We start from the raw sequence: 27,619 nt of genomic DNA, 5'->3' as shown, positions 1-27,619 counted from the left end.
AAGCAATGGTCTCTTAGTCAATTCCCAGATGAGGATGCTGGACCCTGAGGTGACTGCACATGCGCAGTCTTGACGTGCGCTGCTTCTGAAGAATGATGCAAGAAGCTTCTAATGAATGAAGCAGGAAGCTACTGATGGTCAAGATCTTTCACGTTTTTTCAAAAACTTTCTTCTGAGCATGATCCAGAAGCTCTCAGTGATGGAGATCCTGGCAATTGTGTCCACTGGCAGCGGCAGCAGAAGGACATGTACATGCAAGAGACACTGAATAATTGTCACTGTGCAGGAATGTGCAGCACTTGATAGAAGGCTTATTGTGGCTCCTCGTATAATTTTATACTAACAGTATAAAAGCTGCCAGCTTTCAACACAGCCCTTCTGAGGATTCACTTTGTTATTTTCAGGGACATTTTTGACTGGCGAGTCCCTTACTGCACTTTAGAGCACCTTCTTAAGAAGGTGATAGTAATCTCTAAGTGATAATTAACAGGGGAAAAATGTGAGAAAACAATGGGCAACAATACAAGGAAATAAATGTGATGGCACTTTTAACTGGCGAGCCTGTCCTTAAGGGGAGGAGCTTGTCACAACAAAACACTGCTGCTTCCTCAGGTGACTTCAGATCCTCAACATTTGATCAGGGAACCATTCCACCAAAAACAAGTCATGCTGTCACAGTGAGTTTTATGCTGATTCTCTTAATTAAATGAAAATTTTCTCATTTACTGTGATTCTTAATTAATTAAACTAAACTTTTTTATTTACTCTGATTCTTGATTATTACAATAAAGTTTTGTTATTTACTTTGAGTAATTTATTAAACTAAACTTCATTTGTTTAACTAAACATTTACTCTGATTCTTTATTAATTAAACTAAACTTTTTTTATTTACTCTGATTCCCTTTATTGAATTAAATGTTTCTCATTTACTGTGATTCATTTATTAAAAGTTTTTATTTTCTCCAATTCTTCATTTATTAACCAAAGCTTTTCTCATTTTCTCAGACTCTCTTTATTAAACTAAACTTTTACTTCTTCTGATTCTTCATTTATTATACTAAACTTTTGTTATTTATTGATTCTTCATTTATTAAACTAAACTTTTACTTCCTCTGATTCTTCATTTATTATACTAAACTTTTGTCATTTATTGATTCTTCATTTATTTAACTAAACTTATATTTACTCCGACTCTTTGTTTATTAAACTAAATGTTTGTTATTTGCTGATTCTTCATTTATTTAACTAAACTTTTATTTACTCTGACTCTTCATTTATTAAACTAAATGTTTGTTATTTGCTGATTCTTCATTTATTAAACAAACCTTGTATTTATTGATTCTTCATTTATTAAACTAAACTTTTATTTACTCTGATGTTTCCTTTATTAAACTAAACTTTTGTTATTGTCATATTTCTTCGTTATTAAACTAAACTTTTCTTATTCACTCTTATTTTTCTTTTATAAACCTAAACTTTTCTTATTTACTCTGCATTTCCATTTATAAAACTAAATGTTTTATTTACTTTGATTTTTCATTTATTAAATTAAACTTTTGCTATTTAATTATTCATTTATTAAACTAAACTTTCATTTACTCAAATTCTTCATTTATTAAACTAAACCTTTTTCATTTACTTAGCTTTTTCATTTATTAAACTAAACTATTGTTTACTTTGATTCTTCATTTTTATACTAAACATTTTTTATTTGCTCTGATTTTTCATTAACTAAACTTATTTATTCTGATTCTTCATTTATTAAACTGAGCTTTTTATTTATTCTGATTCTTCATTTATTAAACTAAATGCTTATTTACTTTGATCATCTTTATTAAACAAAAACTTTTTAAAATTTAATCTGATTCTTGATTTATTAAACTAAACATTTGTCATTTGCTCACTCACTCATCTTCAACCGCTTAGTACAATTAAGGGTCGCAGTCATAGAGCGTGAGGCGGAGTACACTCTGGACAGGATGCCAGTCTGTCGCAGGGCCACATATAGACAGACAAACACATTCACACCCCACACGCACACCTACGGATAATTTAAAGTTTCCAGTCCACCTAACCTGCATGTCTTTGGATGTGGGAGGAAGCCGGAGCACCTGGAGAAAACCCACGCAAACATGGGGAGAACATGCAAACTCTAAACAGAAAGGTCACAGGTGGGAATCGAACCCATGGCCTTCTCACTGTGAGGCAACAGTGCTAACCACTAAGTCACCGTGCTCCCTCATTTATCTTATTATCTTTATTAAACTATTTTTTTATTTTCTCTTATTCTACATTTATTAAACTAAACTATTCTCATTTACTCAGATTTTTCTTAAATGAAATAGAAAATCTGATCAGTCATACCTTTTTATACACATTACATTTCCTTGAAATTGTGCATTTTTTTCGAGTGTTTCTTTATATTAAATATATGTGCGAATTACTTCAGAATAGTTTGACAGTTTAAAGTCAGATTGTGTTCTTGCATCTTTTAGGTGTGTTACATTGCTGCTCATCACTTTGGTCACCGTTAGTGTGACGCACCCTCTCACAAGTGAGTCAAATCAATACAATCTATTAATCATTTACTAATATTACTTTCCATAACCACCAATGATAACTTTGCAAATAATTGCTGGAAAAGGAGAATGATTCAAGAGCAAGGATTATTCTTTTGAGACTCGTTTTATCTGTTTTGAATTATTTCTGAAAGTATTTTCCCTTTGATAAGAATATAATGTCATATTCATAATAACATATATAAGTATGTATAATTTACTGAAAAGTATTGAAAAATTTACTGAAAGATACTCAATTCTGTAACCACTGATTTTAGAAATATTATGTAAATACTGTGTGAATGTGTTTGTGTGGATGTAAGTGTATATGTCTGTGTGGGTGATTTACAGCTCTGCAGCTTTGAGCTTATGTTTTTTGTGATGTTTTATTATTTATGTTTTAATTGTGACCTGCCAAGGGACTGCAGATGTAAATTAGCTTTAAGCTTTAAGCTAACTCTGGTACAATGCATCAAGTGGAAACATTTATGTTCTTTATTGTACATGGTTCCTTTACAAATAAATTAATTTAAAAAACAGCATTATTTGTGATTAACTGAAATAATGTATCATATCAATAGCCTTATTGATATTTCAACAGATTAATAGGTTTATATCTAGAGACATTTATTCTATCAATAAATTTATAGAAACATTTTTTTAACCTTGATCAGTTTCATGATTATAATTTAAAGCTAATGTTTTTCTTCTCTTTTCTTTTTGAATTTGTCTGCAGAACGATCAGCCGAAAATGGTGGTAATTATCTTCTTTTTCAAAATTGTGACCTGTGACCTTAGATATTACTGCTTGTAAGATGCAATTAATCGTAAATACAGAGAAGCAATGATGACAGTGTTTGGCATCTACACCGCCCACTACTGGTGGCATACATCTCACAGCAAAAAAAAAAAAAAAAAAAAAAAAAAAAGAAGAAGGTATTGAACCAAAATCTGCAAGTACTGTTTAACCATTTCCATAAAAAAAGAACTGGTACAGTATTCCATGAATAATGAATATTTTCACACAGTCAGAAGCTTTTGTGAATTAAAGTCAGCAAATCAAGGAAGTAGCTGTTTGACATCACAACTAAAACCAGGAACATGAATCTTACAGGAGTGTCCCACAGTCTCAAGTCTTTGAGGAAGTAGTTGCTTGACATTACCCACAGTGAGGTGTGCTGAGTATGGATCCATCAGGATTTAATGTCTTTATTCCTTAGGCACAAACGGATCAGTGGTGGATGACAGACCTGCAGGAAGTGGCATGACAAATGACTCTTCAGTGGACGCAATGGACAGCGAACAACAAAATGAAGGTAAAGCCCCAGTCACATGGAGATATGACTGTCTGCAATTTGCAAGAGTTGCCAACAGTCTCCATTGCAGCCCCTCATGAGTACAATTCTAAACAATTCAAGTGTAAACAAGAGATTCTATCTGGACGTATAGGGGTGTGTGTGTGTGTGTGTGTGTGTGTGTGTGTGTGTGTGTGTGTGTGTGTGTGTGTGTGTGTGTGTGTGTGTGTGTGTGTGTGTGTGTGTGTGTGTGTGTGTGTGTGTGTGTGTGTGTGTGTACATACACTCATCATGCGTATGATGTCACGGTAATTTGGGGCTTTTAATGATGTCGTTGAACTGTGCTTTTGTCAGGTTTGAATGATTGTCTTTAATGACTTTAAAAAACAAGACAAGACAAGTTTGATTTTATATTGGATCTTCTCTAATCCACACAGGGTCAAAATTATACATACAGGCTTAAATATATACACACATGCCCACTAATATTTGGTTAAATATCTTAGCTTGCTGCACCGGACACTTGTGTAGCATCAACAAGTTTATGCCATAATTCTGGCTTAATATTTGACCTCTTGTCTTGGCTGAACTGGTAGAGTTCATTTAAATCAGTTGGTTTGCTGGCACGGGCCCAGCTTTTAAGGGCAATCCATAAATTTTCAATAGGGTTGAGGTAGGGGCTTTGGGAAAGCCATTCCAGACGCTTAATGTTAGCCAGCTTCATCCAACCCACAACCAGTTTTGATATGTATTTGGGATCATTGTCCTGTTGATATGTGGCAACATTCTTTATTATTCCATCAACTTTGTGCAATGCACCAGTACCGCTGGCAGCAAAACAGCCAGGTACCAACACCACCATCATGCTTAACAGCTGGTACAGCGCTATTAGGTTGAAAAGAATCATCTTTACTCCTCTAGAAATTCCTCTTGTAATGGTGTAATAGCTCAGTCTTTCTCTCGTCTGACCATCAAAGTTTTCTCCAGAAGGCATTTGGCTTGTCCATGTGGGCAGCTCCATATTTCAGTCTAGTGTGAAGGTGTCAGTTTTGAAACAGGGACTTCTTTCTTGGTCGGCACCCTCTCGGCCCATTGCAATGTAAAACCCACTTCATTATGGACAGTAAGTGACACTGATGATTCAGTAGTTTCCCGTTCACAGGAGGCCTGATCCTTGGTAATTCTTGGGTTGATCCTTAGGGGAGGTAATGGTCTAGTGGTTGAGCGATGGGCTTGAGACTAAAGGATCCTCTGTTCAAATCCCAGCCTGACTGGAAAATCACTAAGGGCCCTTGGGCAAGGTTCTTAATCCCCTAGTTGCTCCTGGTGTGTAGTGGGCGCCTTGCATGGCAGCAGCCTGACATCGGGGTGAATGTGAGGCATTGATGTGTAAAGCGCTTTGAGCGCCTGATGCAGATGGAAAAGCGCTATATAAATGCAGTCCATTTACCATTTACCATTTCCTGGACATCCTAACCAATTTCTTGTCATCTGAGGGTCACAGTTTGGTTCTTCTTCCAGACTCTGGCAAAGTGGTGACACATCTGACTAACTTGTACTTATGTACAATTGATTGAACTGATTATCTTGGAACTTTCAGTTGTTTAGAAATGGCTCCAAGAGACTTTCCCAACTTGTGTACATCTACGATTGCCCTTCTTAGATCTTCACTGAGTTCCTTGCACTTTACCATTGTTCTGAGTATTGGTCAGTCCAATCACAGGTGTCAAACACATCTTTTTTATGCTGACAAATTCATGCTCATATTGAGTGTAAGCAAACATCCGACTACAACTGTATATATACCTTGTTAACCCAGGCAACGTCCGAGCCTGTATGGCTTTACTTATACTGTGAATCCGGAAAGTATTCACAGCGCTTCACTTTTTTGACATTTTATGTTATAGCCTTCCTCCAAAATGGATCAATCAATCAATCAATCAATTTTTTTATATAGCGCCAAATCACAACAAACAGTTGCCCCAAGGCGCTTTATATTGTAAGGCAAGGCCATACAATAATTATGTAAAACCCCAACGGTCAAAACGACCCCCTGTGAGCAAGCACTTGGCTACAGTGGGAAGGAAAAACTCCCTTTTAACAGGAAGAAACCTCCAGCAGAACCAGGCTCAGGGAGGGGCAGTCTTCTGTTGGGACTGGTTGGGGCTGAGGGAGAGAACCAGGAAAAAGACATGCTGTGGAGGGGAGCAGAGATCGATCACTAATGATTAAATGCAGAGTGGTGCATACAGAGCAAAAAGAGAAAGAAACAGTGCATCATGGGAACCCCCCAGCAGTCTACGTCTATAGCAGCATAACTAAGGGATGGTTCAGGGTCACCTGATCCAGCCCTAACTATAAGCTTTAGCAAAAAGGAAAGTTTTAAGCCTAATCTTAAAAGTAGAGAGGGTGTCTGTCTAATTAATTTTTTTTTCCACAAACAAATCTACTCACAACACCCCATAATGACATGAAAAAAGATTTTTGAAGTTATTGAAAATTTAGTAAAAAATAAAAAACTAAGAAATTATATGTACCTAAGTATTCCCACCCTTTGATCAATACTTTGTTGCTGCAACTTCAGCAGCAATTACAGCCTTAAGTCTTCTTGAATATGATGTCAAAAGCTTGGTGCACCTATCTTTGGGCAGTTTTCCTCAATTCTCTTTGCAGTGCCTCTCAAGCTCTATCAGGTTGGATGGAGAGCATCGCTGCACAGCCATTTTCAGATCTCTCCAGAGATGTTCAATCGGATTCAGGTCTGGACTCTGGCTGGGCCACTCAAGGACATTCACAGAGTTGTCCTGAAGCCACTCCTTTGATATCTTGTGTGCTTAGGGTCAGTGTCCTGCTGAAAGATGAACCGTCGCCCCAGTCTGAGGTCAAGAGTAATCTGAAGCAGGTTTTCATCCAGAATGTCTCTGTACATTGCTGCATTTGTCTTTCCCTCAATCCTGTCTAGTCTCCCAGTTCCTACTGCTGAAAAACATCCCCACAACATGATGCTGCCACCACATGCTTCACTGTAGGGATAGTATCTGGTTTTGGTTTCCTCCAAACATGATGCCTGGCATTCACGCCAAAGAGTTCAATCTTTCTCTCATCAGACCAGAGAATTTTATTTCTCATGGTCTGAGAGTTCTTCAGGTACCTTTTGGCAAACTCCAGGTGGGCTGCCATGTACCTTATATGAAGAAGTGTCTTCCATCTGGCCACTCTACCATACAGGCCTGATCGGTGAATTGTTGCAGAGATGGTTGTCCTTCTGGAAGGGTCTCCTCTCTCTACAGAGGAATGCTGGAGCTCTGACAGAGTGACCATCGGGTTCTTGGTCACCTCCTGACTAAGGTCTTTCTCCCACGGGCGCTCAGTTTAGACAGGCAGCCAGTGCTAAGAAGAATCCTGGTGGATCTGAGCTTCTTCTATTTATGGGTGATAGAGGCCCCTGTGGTCATTGGGACCTTCAAAACAGCAGAAATAGTTCTGTACCCTTCCTCAGATTTGTGCCTCGAGACAATCCTGTCTCGGAGGTCTACAGACAATTCCTTTGACTTCATTCTTGGTTCATGCTCTGACCTGTACTGTCTAAAGTGGAACCTTATATGTAGATACATGTGTGCCTTTACAAATGTACCTAATTAACTGTCAAATGTACCTAATTACCTAATTAATGTCCAATTAACTGAATTTACCTCAGGTGGACTCCAGTTAAGCTCAAAGATGATCAGTGGAAACAGGATGCACCTGAGCTCAATTTTTAGCTTCATGGCAAAGGCTGTGAATACTATGTACATGTAATTTCTTTGTTTTTTGGTTTTTGATTTGTTTGTTTTGTTTTTTATAAATTTACAAAAATAAAAAATTAACTTTTTTCACATTGTCATTATAGGGTATTATGTGTTGAATTTTGAGGGGAAAAATTAATTTCATCCATTTTGGAATAAGGCTGTAACATAAAACAATGTGGAAAAAGTGAAGCGCTGTGAATACCTTCCAAATGCACTGTATGCTTCTTGCTTGTGGTACCTAAGGCCAGGCAGACCAACCTGAGTATACCTGAGCCTGGACTGACTACAAGAAAGTCTATGACTCAGTAGCCCACACATGGATACTGGTGTTCTTGGCACTATACAAGGCTCACAGTGCACTGATAACCTTTATCGGAAATCCAGATGGGGCTGGGGAAAACATCACTAGAGGTCAACATCAAGGCAATTACACAAGTCACCATCAAGTGCAGAACATACCAAGTTGATGCACGGCCCCTGTTGCTGTTCTGCATTGGTCTCAACCCCTCAGCCAACTCATGACAAAGCATGAATGCAGACATCAATTCAGGAGTGGCATAAACCATCAACCATCCTGTACATGGGTGACATCAAGCTGTACACCAAGAGTGAGCAAGACATTGATTTACTGATCCACCTCACCAGAATCTTCAGTGGCATTAATGAAAGGGTGAATGGTGGCACAGACAGGGAAGGTGATCTGCGCTGAGGGGGTGGAGTTGCCAGCTACAGCTACAAGTACACAGTAAATTTTGCAGAGTAAAATTTACTCTGCTGGGATAACATTTGGTCTCAGTCCAAATGGAGTTAAATATACTCTATCACAGTGCTAAATCAACTCTATCACAGTGCAAAATAAACTCTTATTGGAATAGAAACACTTGATTTGACAAGACGGTAGAGCTGATTTCACTCTATAATACAATGTATTTTATTCTGTTTAGACTGGGACCAAATGTTATCCCGGCAGAGTAAATTTTACTCAGCAAAATTTACTGTGCACCTGGTAATCACGAAAGCTAACGGTAACCATGATGAAGATGCAAGAAGGTCAATCACAACCAAATACTTCTAAAAGGTAAGACAGGTGCTGAGAAGTCAACTCAGTGGTAGGAATAAGATCCAACCCATAAATACGTACCACCTACCAGTCATCAGATACCCAGCTGGAATAATAACTTGGCCACAGGAGGAGATAGATGCCACTGATGTCACTGATGTGTTTCCACCCAAAGTCCAGTACCCTATGGCTCTATGAGCAATGGAAAGGGGGAGGGCAAGGATTAATGAGTGTCAGACCCATGATTCAGGGTGAGACAAGGGGCATTAAGTAGAGATGGCACGAAGTCACCATCAAGTCACTCTCAAGTCATGAATCAGCAAATCCCAAGTCAAGTCTCAAGTCATAATGACTACCAATTATTTGCAAACTGACTTGAGACCTGACATGGGACTTGCTGATTGATGACTAGAGAGTGAGTTGACAGTGACTTTGTCCCACCTCTGGCATTAAGGAATACATAACAATAATAGCATCTCAAAATATTAACGTATAAACAGACCTGTTTGGCTCTTCAGTGCAAAGACTGACTAGACGTGGAAGCTACTAGTTTGGCAAAATGAGTGCTCATATTCCTTCTCATAACTCAAGCGAAAATGAAAAATGGCTGTCCCTGCTTGCTTGGGGTTACCAATGGATCGACTACAGATCAACACTGGGATTTGGCACCCATTTTGCACCCATTGCCCTTTCTAATGTGACTCCAGGTCTACTTGGAGAAACATGCTCATAGGTCCTGTTGTTCTCAAGTACCCTCCAAGCCAAGTACTAATCAGGACTTACTTCTTAAGTTTAGTAGTATAAATAATTCTGAGCAGGACTGTAATAATTGTTCATCAGTTAAGTTAAAAATTTTGGATGAAGCAGTAATTAAATCTAAAGTCTATGTCATGTTACCACCTGCACTTATTCTTAGTAATTCAGTCACAAAGGTGTCTCTATCACAACATGCAAAAGTTTGAATTGCTCACGCAATTTAGCACTCATTATCTGGGAGCTTAGCAAATCAGACTCATAGAGCTTGAACAGATAAAAAAAACTTTAAATCATAATCTGCAAAGACTTTGATACAAAACAAAATGAGACAGAGAGTGAGTGGACTATGTCTAACCCTGATTAGAATAAGTTAAATGTACTATGAGTTGTATGATGATGAAAGTACTCTATTCTAGATGACTTGCCAACCGATGACCAAGGCCCACCTTCAGATGGAGGTAAGTGCTCACTGATTACTGACAGAAAAGCACCACCCATTTCAGACTTCTTTTTTTGTTTGTTTGTATGTTTCTTTATTTGTTTGTTTTTGTATTTATAAACAAACTGAATAAATCAGACAAGACAAATAACACAAAAAAAATCTAAATCTAAAATCTAATAAAAAAAAATCTAAAAATCTAATCAAAAATCATTCAGGTTGCTTTGGTGAAAAGTGTGAGTGTTTACTATGCCATACTGTGATCCTCAGAAGATGACGGTGCTGAGGACCAATCTGACAAAGGTGACCAAATCAAAAATGATGGCCAAGGAGGCAAGGATGGCAGTAACAATGCTGCCAATGGTAGTGCTGAAGATGGTGGAGATGGCGGAGATGACGGAGATGATGGAGATGGCGGAGATGGCGGAGATGGTGGAGATGGTGGAGATGGCGGAGATGGTGGAGATGGTGGAGATGGCGGAGATGGCGGAGATGGTGGAGATGGCGGAGATAATGTCACTGGTAAAGCTGCTGACAATAACAATACTGGCGGTGAAGATAATAACGAAGATGGCAAAGAAGATACCAGTGGTGGCAAAAATGGACCTGATGGTGAGAGCGAAGACGATGATGGCATAGATGGCGGAGATGGCGGAGATGGTGGAGATGGCGGAGATGGTGGAGATGGTGGAGATGGTGGAGATAATGGAAATGGTGCCAGTGGTAAAGCTGCTGACAGTAACAATGCTGGCAGTGATGATAATAAAGAAGATAGCAAAGAAGATGCCAGTGGTGGCGAAACTGGACCTGATGGTGAGAGCAAACCTGGTGATGGCAAAGATGCAGAGGGCAAAACTGGTGATGGTGAAGCTGACAATGGAGAAGCTAGTGATGGCAAAGATGGTGAAGGTGAAATGAGTGATGGCAAAGATGCTGAGGGTGAAACTGGTGATGGCAAAGATGGTGATGGCGAAGCTGGTGATGGTGAAGGTGTCAATCAAGCTGTGATAGTAGAGAAAGGTATAAACAAACACCAAGTAAACAAGATAAACAAGTGACAACATAATTCAGACAAATAATTCAAAGAACAAACAAAACAAATATAGAAGAACATTTTAAAAACAATTGAGGTCTGAGTGAAGGAGTGAAGACTTTGTGTGTGCATGCGTGTAAGTGCATGCATGCGTGCATCTGTGTGTGCACAAGTGAGTGTGTCATAAACAATATCAGTTACCCCATTTTGTAATCCTTTTAAATAGGGTTGTTTTTTAATAATTTTCACACTTGTATTAATTTTGCCAAAACTTTCAGACATACAATGCTGCTTGAAAGTTTGTGAATCCCATTAAAAACAATACAATAATTCTGCCTTTTTATATAAAAATTTCAAAAATGATGCTCTTTAAACTCAAAGTGAAACTTAATTTCTACATCATTAATTTAAAAAAATAAAAATATTAAAGCTGAAATGATGGTGTGAATAAGTAAGTACACCCTTTAGTATAACACATGTAAACCACCACATTACATCCAGTTTTCTTCAGACAAGTCAGGGGATGGATGCATGAACATTTCCAAGACATTTTTTAGGTCTTGGACTTTATTTACATTAGTTATAAATACAAACAGTAACTTTCAAGCAGCACTGGACACTGTGTGTACTAAACTGTGGATACTTTGCTTTTACCTAAAAGTAAAGCACAAGCAAGGAGAGGGTTTACAACATGGGACCTTAAGGGGAAGATCATGGGCAGAAAGCCAGTCATGCTATCCCTCCACGTAACACAGAGCCTAAATTTTGCAAAGTAAAATATACTCTGTTTCAATTTATTTTCATTTATATAGCACCAAATCACAACAGAGTTGCCTCAAGGCGCTTCACACAGGTAAGGTCTAACCTTACCAATCCCCAGAGCAACAGTGGTAAGGAAAAACTCCATCTGAGGAAGAAACCTCAAGCAGACCAGACTAAAAGGGGTGACCCTCTGCTTGGGTCATGCTACAGACAAAATTACAGAACAATTCACGAAACAAATATACAAGAAATGCTGTTGGTGCACAGGACAGGAGGGTCGCCAACACAAATACAACTCCCCTCTCTGGATGGAGCTGCACCTTAAACAGAGAGAAAAAAACAGAATCAGGAATCAGAAAGACAAGAAATACTGTATAATTTGCCAGCATTAATCAACAAAAAAAACGAAAGAAATACTAAGGTGACTGCCGGCCACTAGCCCTAAGCTTCACTGAAAGACCCAGAATTTAGGTAAAGTTGAGGCCGCGGCCCACTCCGTTTCCTAATAAAATGAATTCAAAAAGTAAAAAGCGTAAAACAAAACTGTACAAGTATCCTAGCCATACGAAAGGGAAAAGAAGTGTGTCTTAAGTCTGGACTTGAAAGTCTCTACAGAATCTGACTGTTTTATTGATGCAGGGAGATCATTCTACAGAAGAGGGGCATGATAAGAGAAAGCTCTATGACCCGCAGACTTCTTATTCACCCTGGGGACACAAAGTAGTCCTGCACCCTGAGAACGTAAAGCCCGGGCCAGTACGTAAGGTTTAATTAGGTCAGCTAGGTAGGGAGTTGCCAGTCCATGAATAATTTTATAGGTTAATAGCAGAACCTTAAAATCTGATCTCACTGGGACAGGAAGCCAGTGAAGAGATGCCAAAATGGGTGTAATGTGGTCGAACTTTCTGCTTCGTGTCAAAAGTCTGGCTGTGGCATTTTGAACCAATTGGAGACCCCTAATGCTAGACTGCGGTAAACCAGAAAATAGGACATTGCAGTAGTCCAATCTAGAAGAGATAAACGCATGGATCAGGGTCTCAGCATCAGCTATAGACAGGATGGGACGAATCTTCACTGTATTTCGCAGGTGGAAGAAAGCAGTCTGTCAGAACTACATTTGGTCCCAGTTCAAATAGAGTTAAAAAATATCTATCACAGTGCTAAACCAATTCTACCACAGTGTAAAATCAACTCTATCATGCTGTGAATGACTCTTATTGGAGTTGGAAAAACTTGATTGGACAAGACAGTAGAGCTGATTTCACTCTATAATAATACAATAACATGCTTTTGGAGGGCGGTATGCATTTCAAGAGGCCCGACGTCCATGCCCAGTCGCCCCAAAATGACAGCTATTCGCCCGAGTTAGACGAGGCCTCTTGAAAATGCATACCGCCCTCCAAAAGCATGTTATTGTATTATTATAGAGTGAAATCAGCTCTACTGTCTTGTCCAATCAAGTTTTTCCAGCTCCAATAAGAGTCATTCACAGCATGATAGAGTTGATTTTACACTGTGGTAGAATTGGTTTATGTGATAATAATAGAGTGTATTTAACTATATTTGGACTGAAACCTGTTATTGTTGAAACCCAGAGCGTGAGAATTAGGACCCAAATGGCAAGGAACAGACTGTGATAAAAGGAATAACAGTTTACTGTAAATAATGAATTGTGCAATGGTGGTAGTCGCTGAAGCAGGCACTGGAGAGTGGAGGCACGACGGGAGCTCAGAGCAGTATTGCAGTCCAGGATGTAGAGAGAGCCAGAGAGTTTGTAACAAGGAACCATGAAAGGTTGGACAGGTCCAGGAGGCCACGATGGAGCTGATGGTCAAAAGACAGTAGAATAGTTAGTCCAGGGTAGGAGTCAAAGGAACATAAGAATACAAACAGAGGCCAGATACCCTGCAGGTAAACTGAGTTTCTGAGTACAGGTGCTGCTGATGAGGAACAGGTAAGACCAATCAGCTTCGTGACATGGCGCCTGGAAGATACAGGAGGGGAGGGGGAGAGAGCAGACCAAGACAGCACAACAGGAACCAAATGTTATCCTGGCAGAGTATATTTTACTGTGCAAAATTTAATGTGTGCTTCTTTTATAGTTCTCTCTGTACATAGTTGTATTTTTGCCTGATGTTGTCATCCGGCAAACTCAAACTTTTGTCACTGTCAGTTTAATTCTACATATTTATAGAGCGGCATATCACAATATGTAAGTCTCCACACGAGTAAAGTCTAACTTTACTCAAGCCCCTGACCAAATACATAGGCAAAAGTGGTCAGGGAAAAGCCCCCTCGGGTGTGTGTGTTTTTTTTCTTCTTATTATTATTATTATTAGTAGTAGTAGTAGTAGTAGTAGTAGTAGTAATAGTATAATATGAGGAAATCTCATGCAGACCAGACTCAGTGGGGTGACCATCTACTTTGACCAAACTACCAAATAAAATGAAACTGTAACAAAGAACTGTCAAACATGCAGAATGACATACAGCAAAATAAGCGCATACATGAAGAGTCCAGTTACCACAATGACTGATGACCCAAAAGACATCCAAGAGGTGATGAGCAGAGTCTCAGTAACACAGGCTACAACTGAAGAGATCTTAGACCTTGGTCCTGTGAAGCACCTTGAGGTGAATTATAACATGATAAATAAAATTAACTGGATGGATGGATGGATGGATGGATGGATGGATGGATGGATGGATGGATGGATGGATGGATGGATGGATGGATGGATGGATGGATGGATGGATGGATGGATGGATGGATGGATGGATGGATGGATAAGAAGATAAGATAAGAAAGCCTTTATTCATCCCTCAATGGGGAAATTTCAGTGTCACATCACAGCATAGAACAGGAGGAATAGACAGAATAGACGGACGGACGGACGGACGGATGGATGGATGGATGGATGGATGGATCACTCAGGCATCCTCAATTGTTATGGGTTTTTTGAAGCAAAGTGTTAATGTTTGATGTTGTAATTTGGACCTGATTTACTAAAGGTTTGCATGTAAAAACGTGTGCAAAAATCATACCTCCCACAAAAAAATGTACATGCCGATTTACTAATGGTGCACAGTGAGGATTGTGTCTTTCCAGTGCCCAAAATAGAGTGTATTGGCCATTAACATTTGTTGTCATGAATATGCTGTTTGAGCTGTGTCCACTCGAGTGCACAAAATCATGGTTGCTGAACATGCAACTAGGTGAGATTTGCACATGCAACAAGAGTCATCAAGGCTAAAATCAATTCCAGGGTTAACGTGTCTGTATTTAACATGTTTGCATCCATAATGCTAACTTAGCCAGTATTTTGAACACTCATTATTTCAAAAACGCATAAATCTGATTCAAAACTATTCCCTTTGAGCTGTTTAGATTTTTATTTATTAACGTTCATGCAAGCGAGTGCTTTTCACAGAACTGTCAGACATGCAAACTCAGTTCAACCAAGTGAAGTATCTTAGAAATCATTTTAATTTTTTTATTTGGTAAATGTTTGACAAATGACATTTTCAATTAAAGCATAAATTTATCTTATTGTGCACGTACCTACAAAAGGCTGATTGAATTTTATTTTGTGTTCACAGACACTAATATATGTAAAATCATCATTTACGTTCTGCCGTCTACCTCACATGACCACCTGCGGTTATTCACGCAATTATTTTTAGTAAATCAGGCCCTTTATATTTATGGGCTAAAATTTTTGTATCTGAACTCATGATAAATAAAACTAAATCAATTGCAGTTATTTGGGAAACAGTTTTTGATATCTGCTCAACTCTTGACTGCAAAAAAACAAAAACAAACTAATGAGCCTTCAATGTTTTAAAATCACAACCAGGTGATAATGAACAAGATGATGACAGCAGTAAGAAAGACAACGAGAAATCGGAGGAGGACAAGGGCGGTAAGCCTGACACCACAGATAAAATATGAAAAGAAAGAACATTTATGCACATGTGAGGAACCATGCAGATGGTAAATGGACTACATTTATTTAGTGATTTTTCCATCTGTATCAGAAGATCAAAGCGCTTTATAATGATGCCTTGCATTCACCCATTCAAAGCTCACGCACCGATGTCAGGGTGCTGCCATCCAAGTCACTCTCCGTGATGAAGAATTCACACTGCTGGGTTCAGGTTATCTAACAGCAGTCAGCCACCATGATGCCAGGACTAACTAGCTTCACATGCTCGAGGTTGCAGGTTCGAGTCCAGAGTGGGACAAAGTGTCCCACATGATGCAGCTTACACTCACATTACAAATTAGTTACTGCAGTGTCCCATCAATGACTGAAGAAATTCTGACTGTTTCTTGTCTGTCAAACTATCATGACACAGTGGCAGCACCAGGAAATTTTTGTTGGGGGAGCTGAGGGGGGGCTGGGGTAAAAAACTGGAGGGGCTCCACAAAATGTCGTTGAAATGAACAATATATAGTAAATTGCTTTATAAATACCAAGGTATATGTTTTAGTCATCCGTGCTCCTCTAAAATGTGGTATCAATGCACACACACATCACTTAGAATGATTGCAAGTTCAGTAAACTTGCACATAGGTATCTAAACTGAATTCATTGAAAGGGTGCTCAAGACAATGCATGGAATCAACCTTACACAAATCGTCTATATCAAAGATTTATCGCCAATTTAACACCGAAGTTTTGGCCGAACAACGATATACAGCTTATGTATATTCTGTCTTAGTGCGCGGCTGCGGCTGACGTGCTTGATGAATTCCTGCGCAAAAAGTAGTTCCCAGATAATTGTGATATATTCCTGTGAGATAATAAGTGTATCTCATCTAAATCAATTCTAAAATTTACCAGTAATAAAATTATAAAGATAAGTGAAGTATTAAGAGTGGCTGTAATAAATATTTAGGAAACCTACATTTTTGGAGTATGGAGTTAAATTTGTCTCATTAATACTTGCAAATGCACAGAGGGTGATTAACAAATATCCTTTGATTTGTTCATGTGCTTTGTGATCCACAAACACAAATTTCTGATTTGTAACTTGTGTGTGGGTTTTTACAAATAAATGTTTATTTGCAAAACTGAAAATTCTGTTTGTGAAGGGTGATTCAGCACTGGTGGATCACCGAACACACACATTCATCACTTTGCTCAGTTACGCAATATTGGGACATTCTCAGCGTAAAACTCTAGTTGAGATCCACAAATATGTTAGTCGCTATTCATATTATTGGCAGAATTATTGGAGGGGCTGGGGGTGGGGGACTTGGTTCATTATTGGCTCCGCCACTGTCAAGACATCAATGTCAACCTATTGATTCTTTGTTGAGAACTAAAAATTGACCAATCTTTTCTCATGTGTTCTCACTTGTAGATGAAGACAAGGACAAAGATGATGAAAAAGATGAAAATGATGGTATGAACTCTGTCTGTTCATTTGTTCTGATCAAACCTAAAATACGTTTTCACTTTCATGGTGCAAAGTAACACACAATTATTCTTAGTAAATCAGACACTTAATTTTATGGGATAATTTTTTTTGTATCTGAACTCATGATAAATAAAACTAAATGAATTGTAGTTGGGTGATTCTTAGACTACGGGCACTTTTATGTCCCTTGATCATATTTTATGAAAAAAAGAAAAAAGGGGAAATTTCACACTTTTATAGTTATCTTTACAATGAAAGTGTTTTAAGAAATTTGTCCTAGTAGTCTATGATGACTTTTTCACCTTTTTTTCAGCATCATTATATGCAAATATTGCTATTTTGTGCTTGTCCCACACCCAGACTTATGATCTTCAATGATAAAAATGAATAGTAAACAAACATTTTTTCTAATGTTTAAAATATCTCTGAATAAAATATCAGTAAAATAATCAAAACATAATTGGGGTATTCAATGTCATACAACTGTTGTGATTTTTTTAAACGAAATGTAGTTGTCCCACACTATTGCCGTAATTTCCACCACAACAATAATGTCCCTTTAAAAAGTTTGTATGAAAGATTGTGTGGGTAGTTTCTATGGAGATAAACAGTAACATCAGAGCACATGTATATAGCGCCAAATCACAACAAACAGTTGCCCCAAGGCGCGTTATATTGTAAGGCAATGGTGTGGTGGAAATTACATTTACAAGGCCAATAGTGCCCGTAGTTAAAGAATCACCCAGTTATTTGAGAAACAGTTTTTGATGTCTGCTCAAACCTTGACTGCAAAAAAACCAAACAAAAACTAATGAGTCTTCAACGCTTTAAATTCAGAACCAGATAATAATGAAGAAGATGAAGACAGCAGTAAGGAGGGCAAAAAGAAATCGGAGGGCGACAGCAGTGGTGGTAAGCAATGGCAGTATTTCATGGTGCAAAGTAACATTGTACTTTTCTACAAAGTATATGAATGGCAAGAATGATATAACTGAAGTTAAATGAAATCATTTTAGCCATTTAAATTGGATTGATTTAAACTGACATTAAGTCCTGAACGGTTCATTTTCCAAAATCACCTTTTGACTGTTGCAAAAAGTTTGAGCACTTTGAAGAAATGTTTTCCCGATTTTGTGGCTTTGTTTTCCATCAAACAACAGAAGACTCTTAGCTGTAGTTTTTGCAAATTTGATCAAGCCTGCCTACCTAACTTCAGTAAATTATTTCTCAGTTTTGTTCAAAAAACTCCTTAAACATCAGCACACAGAGCAGGCCACCACCCTGTGATTGCAGTCCACATCCTGGCACATATGGCTGAACCAATCCAAACATATAAAATGGTGCAAACCACTAAAAATCTTATACGTCACTAAAAAGATTTTAAACTCTACCTTCAGATGAACAGGTGGAAGATTACAGAACTGCCATATGAACACATTTTCAGCTTACAGTCAAGATTTGAGCTACCAGAAAATAATATAATTTTGAACTTGTAAGTTTTGCCTCCATGTCAAACAGGAATTCTGGATCATGTTTATTCATCAGATTAAGTTGGAATAATAAGTTGTCCTAGCAGTAGACAGTGCACGCTTATATTCAAGCAACAATATCGTCATACATGATACGTAACCTCAAGGCTTGAGTCGCATCATCTGCATTCCAGACACCTGCGTCAATGCCAAAGAGCTGTCAAATCCTTATAGAACCATGGCATTTCTTTACATAACTGGTGGTCCGGTGACTTTTTAAAATCTTTAATCAATTCAGTCAATTCAACTAATTTGTACAGAAGAAAATCAGTTGCCCCAGTGTACTTCACAAGGGTAAGGTCGAACCTTAATCACCTGCTTGACCAATGATAGTGGCAACAGTGGTAAAATACTGTGGAGTTGTGTGAAGAAAGGTATCTGGCGCAAAACGTCTGACTAATCAACATGCAGATCCTTATCAGATCTGCTGCGGTGACCCTAAGCACAAAGTGAGAAGCCAAAAGAGCTTGCTCATTAGTGCAGGTTAGGACAGGGACTGCATGCTCATTTTATGATAACTGTATGAACCCCACTACAGAGTTGAGTTAGGTCTTGGATGGAAATCACCCAGGCAGACCACCACCATACCTTTCCAAAATTCCCACCCATCAGGCACAACAAGGTAAAAAATGGGCATGACCATGGCCTTCTCCAGCCACTGGAGTCTTCAACCCCGAGGCCCCTGCGTGGTGGATCATATCCAGAGGAACGTGCCACATGGACAAAATGTCGTAGTCGATGTACCCTCACAGTGATTCTCCTCATCAGAGTTTCACTAAGGAACCATTCACTTGACGCAAAGTCATTCGCGCAGGACCCAAGAATCCTGCTCTGAGAGTTACACCAAAAAAGTGAACAAATTAATGAAATGAACAAATAAATAAATGTGAAAATGAATACATGTAAATAAGGAGATATATGAAAAATATGGGGGGGGGGGGCAACATTACCTACAAGTTCAACACTTTTACAACATACAGATACACTTCTGATCGGTGTGAGCCTGATTCTGTCAGATCTCACAAGCTAAGCAGTGCGGAGCCTGGTTAGTACTTGGATGGGAGACCTCTTTGGAACATCAGCATCTGTACGTGTTTCTCCAGGTTACACTGGAGTTGCATCAGGAAGGGCATCCGGTGTAAAACTTGTGCCAAATACCAATGCGGATCTGGCTGTATCCACTGTGGCGACCCCGAACAAAAAAAACGGGAGCAGCCGAATGGAAAACAACAAGAACAGATACACTTCTGATGTCAGAGTTCAGGATATCCTTGCAAGACTGGATCTTAGACTGGCCAATTGGGGCCAATGTAAACCCAATAAACCCAGACAGTCTGATTCCTCACTCAGTAACACCCAGTCCATGCAAGGATTGAACAGTGTAGGAACCAGACCACATCCCTGAGGAACACTTGAATTCACTGAGAAGAAGTCAGAGGCTCTGCACCTGCTGTGCACAGTGCTCACAGTACCTGTGGGTAGTCTGGCTTAATGCAGCCGAAAATGATTTGTTTTGAACATTTACATTTAGTTAAAACCCTGAAATTTAAAAACTTTGAAAATTTTAGCCAGAAAGATAAATACATTTTTTATCATGTTTTTACAGGTAGCAACAATGGAGGCAATGGAGACACTGGAGACAGTGGAGACAATGGAGACAATGACGACACTGGAGACAATGATGACACTGGAGACAATGACGACACTGGAGACAATGACGACACTGGAGACAATGACGACACTGGAGACAATGACGACACTGGAGACAATGACGACACTGGAGACAATGATGACACTGGAGACAATGATGACGGTGGAGCCCCTGAAGTCTCCACCACTTAAGGTAAAGACCACCCCCTTTTGTGATATAATGCAGTGTCACAGCCAGTCACTTGAGGTATCACATGGTTTAAATTGATCAGCAGCTATCATTACGCAAAGCATGCTGGGCAGACATCCTGGATCATGACTCCCTGTGACATCACAGTGATCAATCATCTGATCACTGTGGCTACAGCTTCACAGTAAGCTGCCCCAGATGGTAAATCACCAGCTGTCATCACACATCAGAACTGCTTGGTTCATTAAATTTTCACAGGGAATAATCATTCTCATTTTAATATGTATATGTTGCAGACATGAACAAGCAAAGCTCTTCAGCATCTCACCATATCATTTAGGTCCTTCAGACTTTTTTTCAGTAAATGCTTCTGGAGAGCATTAGCATGGCTAAAAATCTTCAGCTTCTGGGGATTTCACCCCACCAGACGCTCGCCCCCAAACTAAGGCCCACTGAACCCCCGCCATTTTAAGCATTTTCTTTCTTTTCATCTCACATGCCTGGAAAAGCGTCCTCACCATGTAATTTAGGTCCTTCAAGCCTTTTTTAAACTCAGATAAAACTGAAGTTATTGTACTTGGCCCCACAAATCTTAGAAACATGGTGTCTAACCAGATCCTTACTCTGGATGGCATTACCCTGACCTCTAGTAATACTGTGAGAAATCTTGGAGTCATTTTTGATCAGGATATGTCATTCAAAGCGCATATTAAACAAATATGTAGGACTGCTTTTTTGCATTTACGCAATATCTCTAAAATCAGAAAGGTCTTGTCTCAGAGTGATGCTGAAAAACTAATTCATGCATTTATTTCCTCTAGGCTGGACTATTGTAATTCATTATTATCAGGTTGTCCTAAAAGTTCCCTAAAAAGCCTTCAGTTAATTCAAAATGCTGCAGCTAGAGTACTGACGGGGACTAGAAGGAGAGAGCATATCTCACCCATATTGGCCTCTCTTCATTGGCTTCCTGTTAATTCTAGAATAGAATTTAAAATTCTTCTTCTTACTTATAAGGTTTTGAATAATCAGGTCCCATCTTATCTTAGGGACCTCGTAGTACCATATCACCCCAATAGAGCGCTTCGCTCTCAGACTGCAGGCTTACTTGCAGTTCCTAGGGTTTGTAAGAGTAGAATGGGAGGCAGAGCCTTCAGCTTTCAGGCTCCTCTCCTGTGGAACCAGCTCCCAATTCAGATCAGGGAGACAGACACCCTCTCTACTTTTAAGATTAGGCTTAAAACTTTCCTTTTTGCTAAAGCTTATAGTTAGGGCTGGATCAGGTGACCCTGAACCATCCCTTAGTTATGCTGCTATAGACGTAGACTGCTGGGGGGTTCCCATGATGCACTGTTTCTTTCTCTTTTTGCTCTGTATGCACCACTCTGCATTTAATCATTAGTGATCGATCTCTGCTCCCCTCCACAGCATGTCTTTTTCCTGGTTCTCTCCCTCAGCCCCAACCAGTCCCAGCAGAAGACTGCCCCTCCCTGAGCCTGGTTCTGCTGGAGGTTTCTTCCTGTTAAAAGGGAGTTTTTCCTTCCCACTGTAGCCAAGTGCTTGCTCACAGGGGGTCGTTTTGACCGTTGGGGTTTTACATAATTATTGTATGGCCTTGCCTTACAATATAAAGCGCCTTGGGGCAACTGTTTGTTGTCATTTGGCGCTATATAAAAAAATTGATTGATTGAATTGATTGATTGATTTTTTTCAGTAAATGCTTCTGGGGAGCATTAGCATGGATAAAAATCTTGTGTGAACTTGCCAATGAATTCCCATGAGATTCCACAAGATCTTGTCTACTGTTAATCCAGGAAGTGTTCAACATTTGACATTTCCTGCTTCACTGTGGACTAAAAATTTGGCACTTCCTGTTTGGGACTCAGTGTACCATGAGCGAGCTTCATGCCGCTTCATATTAACATTATTTATGATAGCCATTTTTTAAGGTGGAACATGACGGGGTCATTGGTGATGATATGTGGATGACAGATCCAGATCTTACTCCCCTTCATCAGAATTCTCTCTCCAGCAACTTTCAAGTTTTGGAGTTGAACCTTTCTCCAGTCAAACACTAAAAGTTTGAGCTGGAAATGCAAAACCCAGAATCAACAAGTAAAAGTGGTACGCAGCTGCTGGTCAAACCTTCATGGGGCTTCCAAATCCTAACCGGATTTGGAAGCCCCATACACTTGGACCGGGACCTGGAGGCAACTAAGAAGAGCTGAGGAGAAAGTGTGTGCTTTTATATAAATAAAAAGTACTGTAACACTGTGGTGATCAGGGAGACAATTTGCACTGCTGACACTGATCTACTGTCAATTTCACTTCGCCCCTATTACCTTCCTCGGGAATTTCTGCAGCTTTTCTAAATGCTTGTTCACATTCATCCTCGCGCCAGTGTGGCAGGTGACTCTCAGCTGATCGTCAACGTCACACATAAACTGGATACAGTCAGCCTGGAGTCACCAAAATTCATAATGGCCGATTTTAACCAATGTACTCTGGATGAAACGTTTAGGACCTACGAGCAATATGTCACGTGTCACTGCTTAAATCTAAATAACGCTCTCAATCACAAAAAGAAAAACGATCTGGTGATAACTCGTGAAAGTGTCTTAAAAAAGGTAATGCTGCTGGCCCTGATCTAATCTGTGGGAGAACCCTGCGACACTGTGCAAAGCGGGGCCAAAAGAATTAAAGGAATTCAGGCCTGTAGCTCTCATATCCTTTGTCATGAAAAATTTTGAGAAAATTCTAAAGGAAATCATGCTTGGCCTTGTTGACGGCAATCTCGATCCCTTGCAGTTTGCATAGCAGGCAGAGAAAGGTGCGGATGATGCAAATTTTTTTTATTTTGGATCAAATTTATGAGCACCCGGTCCTATGTGAGAATTTTATTTGCTGATTTTTCTTCTGCTTTTAATAAGATGCAACCCCATATTTTAATTGATCATCTTGCATCTCATTTTAAATTCCCTAAGCAGATTTTATTGGTGCGGTTAAATTTTTTAACAGGTTTTTGTGAATGGTCACATGTCCGACTGCATCACCTCTAGCACTGGTTCGCCCCAAGGCTGTGTTCTCTCGCCCTTGCTGTACATCATGTCTAGACACCTGTAGAGCCAAACAAGAGGGCAGCTATTTGAAGTTTTCAGATGACAGTGTTCTGTTGTCCTTTCTACAACACCTTGGGTCAGGGCACGGCAAAGCTTTGTCTGACTTTGTTCAAAGGTGTGGAAACAATTACTTGGATCTCAATGTGTCAAAAACTAAAGAAATGATTATAGACTTTAGAAAAAAGGCTTCAAATCATGACGACAGCATCATCGATGGAGAAAAGTTGAAATTGTGGACTCCTATATACTCAACAAAAATATAAACGCAACACTTTTGGTTTTGCTCCCATTTTGTGTGAGATGAACTCAAAGATCTAAAACTTTTTCCACATACACAATACCACCATTTCTCTCAAATATTGTTCACAAACCAGTCTAAATCTGTGATAGTGAGCACTTCTCCTTTGCTGAGATAATCCATCCCACCTCACAGGTGTGCCATATCAAGATGCTGATTAGACACCATGATTAGTGCACAGATGTGCCTTAGACTGCCCACAATAAAAGGCCACTCTGAAAGGTGCAGTTTTATCACACAGCACAATGCCACAGATGTCGCAAGATTTGAAGGAGCGTGCAATTGGCATGCTGACAGCAGGAATGTCAACCAGAACTGTTGCTCGTGTATTGAATGTTCATTTCTCTACCATAAGCCGTCTCCAAAGGCGTTTCAGAGAATTTGGCAGTACATCCAACCAGCCTCACAACCGCAGACCACGTGTAACCACACCAGCCCAGGACCTCCACATCCAGAATGTTCACCTCCAAGATCGTCTGAGACCAGCCACTCGGGCAGCTGCTGGAACAATCGGTTTGCATAACCAAAGAATTTCTGCACAAACTGTCAGAAACTGTCTCAGGGAAGCTCATCTGCATGCTCGTCGTCCTCATCGGGTTCTTGACCTGACTCCAGTTCGTCGTCGTAACCGATTTGAGTGGGCAAATGCTCGCATTCGCTGCCGTTTGGCACGTTGGAGCGGTGTTCTCTTCACGGATGATGCGAAGGAGATGTGTTGCACTGCATGAGGCAAATGGTGGTCACACCAGATACTGACTGGTATCCCCCCCCCAATAAACCAAAACTGCACCTTTCAGAGTGGCCTTTTATTGTGGGCAGTCTAAGGCACACCTGTGCACTAATCATGGTGTCTAATCAGCATCTTGATATGGCACACCTGTGAGGTGGGATGGATTATCTCAGCAAAGGAGAAGTGCTCACTATCACAGATTTAAACTGGTTTGTGCACAGTATTTGAGGGAAATGGTGATATTGTGTATGTGGAAAAAGTTTTAGATCGTTGAGTTAATCTCATACAAAATGGGAGCAATTGAAATTCACTAAAAATACTGAGGCTATTGTAAAAAACAAAAACAAAGGCCAACAGCATATCCACTTGTTGAGGAAACTGAACTCTTTTAACATATCTATACCTGTTTTACCTGTTTTTGTAATTCTTTTATTAAGAGTCTTTTAACCTTTACTTTTATATGTTGGTTTTATGGGTTGTCAGTGAAGGACAAAAACAGCTTGTCCAGGATTGTGAAAACATGTTCCAAAATCATGGGTGTGCGGGTCCCTGATCTACACTCTTTGTGAAGCAGGAAGGTGCTGCAGAAAGCAAGAAGGATTATTGACCACTCAGACCATGTCCTTAAAGAGAGGTTTATCTTGATGCCCTCTGGGAGGCGCTATCTTGCTCCCAGCAGGAAAACAAATAGAAATGTGAATTCCTTTGTTCCTTCTGCTATCAGACTTTTAAATGTTAGTGACAGTGCTTAGCTTGAAGACCTTCATGGCTGGATCCTTGGCTGATGTGTTATCCTGTTTCTGACATTCTTGTGCAATATCCAATATGTTTGTCTGTGTGTGATAATGTCACATCCCTTGGTGCAACCCATGACTGCAAACTGAATTGCCCCTTGGGAATAAAAAAAAAAAAAAAAAATGTTTTCTGAATTTGAATCTGAATCTTTACAGCTCCAGAAGAGGTTACAGTGAAAACAGACCACCTGGCGCAACCTCATCCACAGTCTACAAGCAACAGCAGTGATCCAGATTCACTCTGGGATAAACATAACAGAAATAACTACAAGCTGCATGTTTCACTTATTTGTCTATATTTCAGTGATGTTGCAACAGGGGCAGGCTTATTGCAGAGTTTTGGAAATGTTCAAAAAAATGTTGATAAAAGTCAAATTATTTGTGCAATAATCCCCAGTCTGACATCAGCTGCTGCACCCTGTCAGTGTTTGTCCGTGCTTGGAATGAATCTTTGTTTCCTCCAGTGTGCACAGAAATGCACACCATATTGCTGCAACTGAGGGTGAGCATGCTCGATATTTGGTAGGACTCTCTTGATGGAGTGGTATTATGTCCTTCTCCACCACATGAAGATGTCCAAGTTTGACCAGGGGAGGTGATGATCTAGTGGTTAAGGTGTTGGGCTTGAGTTCAGAAGATCATGGGTTCAAATCCCCACCTGACTGGAAAATCACTAAGGGCCCTTGGGCAAGGCCTTTAATCCCCTATTGCTGCCGGTGTGTAGTGAGCGCCTTGTATGGCAGCACCCTGACATCGGGTTGAATGTGAGGCATAATTGTAAAGCGCTTTGAGCGTCTGATACAGATGGAAAAGTGCTATATAAATGCAGTCCATTTATTTGACCCTCATTTTATCTCCGCCGTAACCACTGAAGGGCCACAAGTTGTTGCACTGCTTGTGGTCACTGCTTCTTTCGTGCAAGGAGACTACTGTCATCATAACGTGGATGTAGCGTGTCTCTACTGTGATTCTGATTCAAAGGAACAGATAATGAGCCAGACATTCCCAGACATTTCTCAATCTCAAAAACTAAGGACCTAGAGACATGAAGATTACTGCAGAGGTCCTGAATACCAAAAACCCAGACACAGAAGGGTCCATCCCTACCTCCCTAAAGCAGTCATCTATCTACCACTGCCATCTGTTAATGCAGTGCCATCTTTGCCTTGACTAGTTGTTGGTATAATTAATGAGGTACCTGCATTCTGGACTATGGGCAATAAAACATGTCACATGACTGTAGTGCTACAGTTGATGCTTCCATGTGATGAAAATAGCATATCCCATCTGAGTTTGACAGAACGTCATTCAAGCAGTACCTAAATATCCCCCAGAGAGACTCAGCACCAGCGACATCCAGTTATCTTCTTAGGTCAATTTTAGTGCCCAAGTCTCAACCATACAGTAAAACCAGAGTTGCCAGGACTCTAAAGACTTGGACCATCATCCTTTTGCAAGGGTTTCAGCAACCAACAACCTTTGTCCAGTGGTTTCAAGATGTCATAAGGTCTTTTGACCTTTTAACATTGCAAACTGAGTTTCCAGAGAAGTGAATTTTAGACACTTCCGACATATGTAGACACAGTGATGATGGCTGAGTTCAGGAAGTTGATGGAAGCCTTGATCTTGGTCTTGTTCCTTGGCAGTCACAATGCTCAGCACTTTAACTCCTTGATCAGCATCTCAGGTTGTAGGCTCTCATGGTCTGTATAGAAATTATTTTTTCATCTGATGGCACTGAATCAATTTTAAACAAGCCTCCATATTTCACATGACTGATGTTTTTTCTGACCATTCAATTTAGGACCTAAAATCTACCAGGATTAAGACTTTTATCGGACATCATGCTTGTTTGTTGAGTGTCTTCTTGTTCTTTTTGTAGGCCAATACTAGAAGCTGTGAACTTTGGAAACTCTCCAGCTCAGGTATGAATCCTAAGCATGAAATACCTGTCAGTCACATGACAACAACTTCAGGTTATGTGGGAGGAGCTTCATTTGAAATACTTTAGAGCCCAGTCTGTTAACTGTGTTAAAATTCTGAAGTGTTTTGTGACTTTTTGCCTGATTTGTGTCTTTCTCTTCTCAACAGCTGTTACCATGGCAACAATGTCATCCCCGATCCAAATTGGCGCTAAATCTTTCCCGACATTGTTCTTTGGGCCTGCTTTCTGTTTTCATCTCTGACTGG

At 39.7% G+C, this 27,619-nt stretch overlaps 1 protein-coding gene across 3 annotated transcripts; it reads left to right on the top strand.

The window, feature by feature from the left end:
* The first annotated feature begins 587 nt into the window (after positions 1–587).
* Positions 588–27,619, top strand: stm (starmaker). Of its 3 annotated transcripts, XM_034160899.1 has the most exons (13): positions 588–677; positions 2,497–2,555; positions 3,296–3,316; positions 3,780–3,875; positions 9,875–9,916; positions 10,168–10,770; positions 10,816–10,917; positions 15,550–15,615; positions 17,063–17,104; positions 17,957–18,031; positions 20,255–20,491; positions 27,312–27,354; positions 27,521–27,619. In XM_034160899.1, the coding sequence occupies exons 1-11, from the start codon at positions 667–669 to the stop codon at positions 20,488–20,490; spliced, it is 1,353 nt and encodes a 450-aa protein (XP_034016790.1). In that variant the 5' UTR covers positions 588–666; the 3' UTR covers position 20,491; positions 27,312–27,354; positions 27,521–27,619. The 3 variants fall into 3 exon arrangements, with proteins under 3 accessions (XP_034016790.1, XP_034016791.1, XP_034016792.1); XM_034160900.1 differs by lacking the exon at positions 10,816–10,917 and having other exon boundaries at positions 10,168–10,710; XM_034160901.1 differs by lacking the exons at positions 10,816–10,917; positions 15,550–15,615 and having other exon boundaries at positions 10,168–10,710.

Source organism: Thalassophryne amazonica, chromosome 20 (genome assembly GCF_902500255.1).
Source record: "Thalassophryne amazonica chromosome 20, fThaAma1.1, whole genome shotgun sequence".
Classification (NCBI taxonomy): Eukaryota; Metazoa; Chordata; class Actinopteri; order Batrachoidiformes; family Batrachoididae; genus Thalassophryne; species Thalassophryne amazonica.
Note: the sequence above shows the minus strand (reverse complement) of the source record. Positions and strands in the feature narration are given on the sequence as shown.

Coding starts and splice junctions, on each gene's coding strand:
- stm (XM_034160899.1), top strand. Junction 3,317..3,779: donor ACGATCAGCCGAAAATGGTG/GTAATTATCTTC, acceptor TTTATTCCTTAG/GCACAAACGGATCAGTGGTG. Junction 9,917..10,167: donor AGGCCCACCTTCAGATGGAG/GTAAGTGCTCAC, acceptor TGTGATCCTCAG/AAGATGACGGTGCTGAGGAC.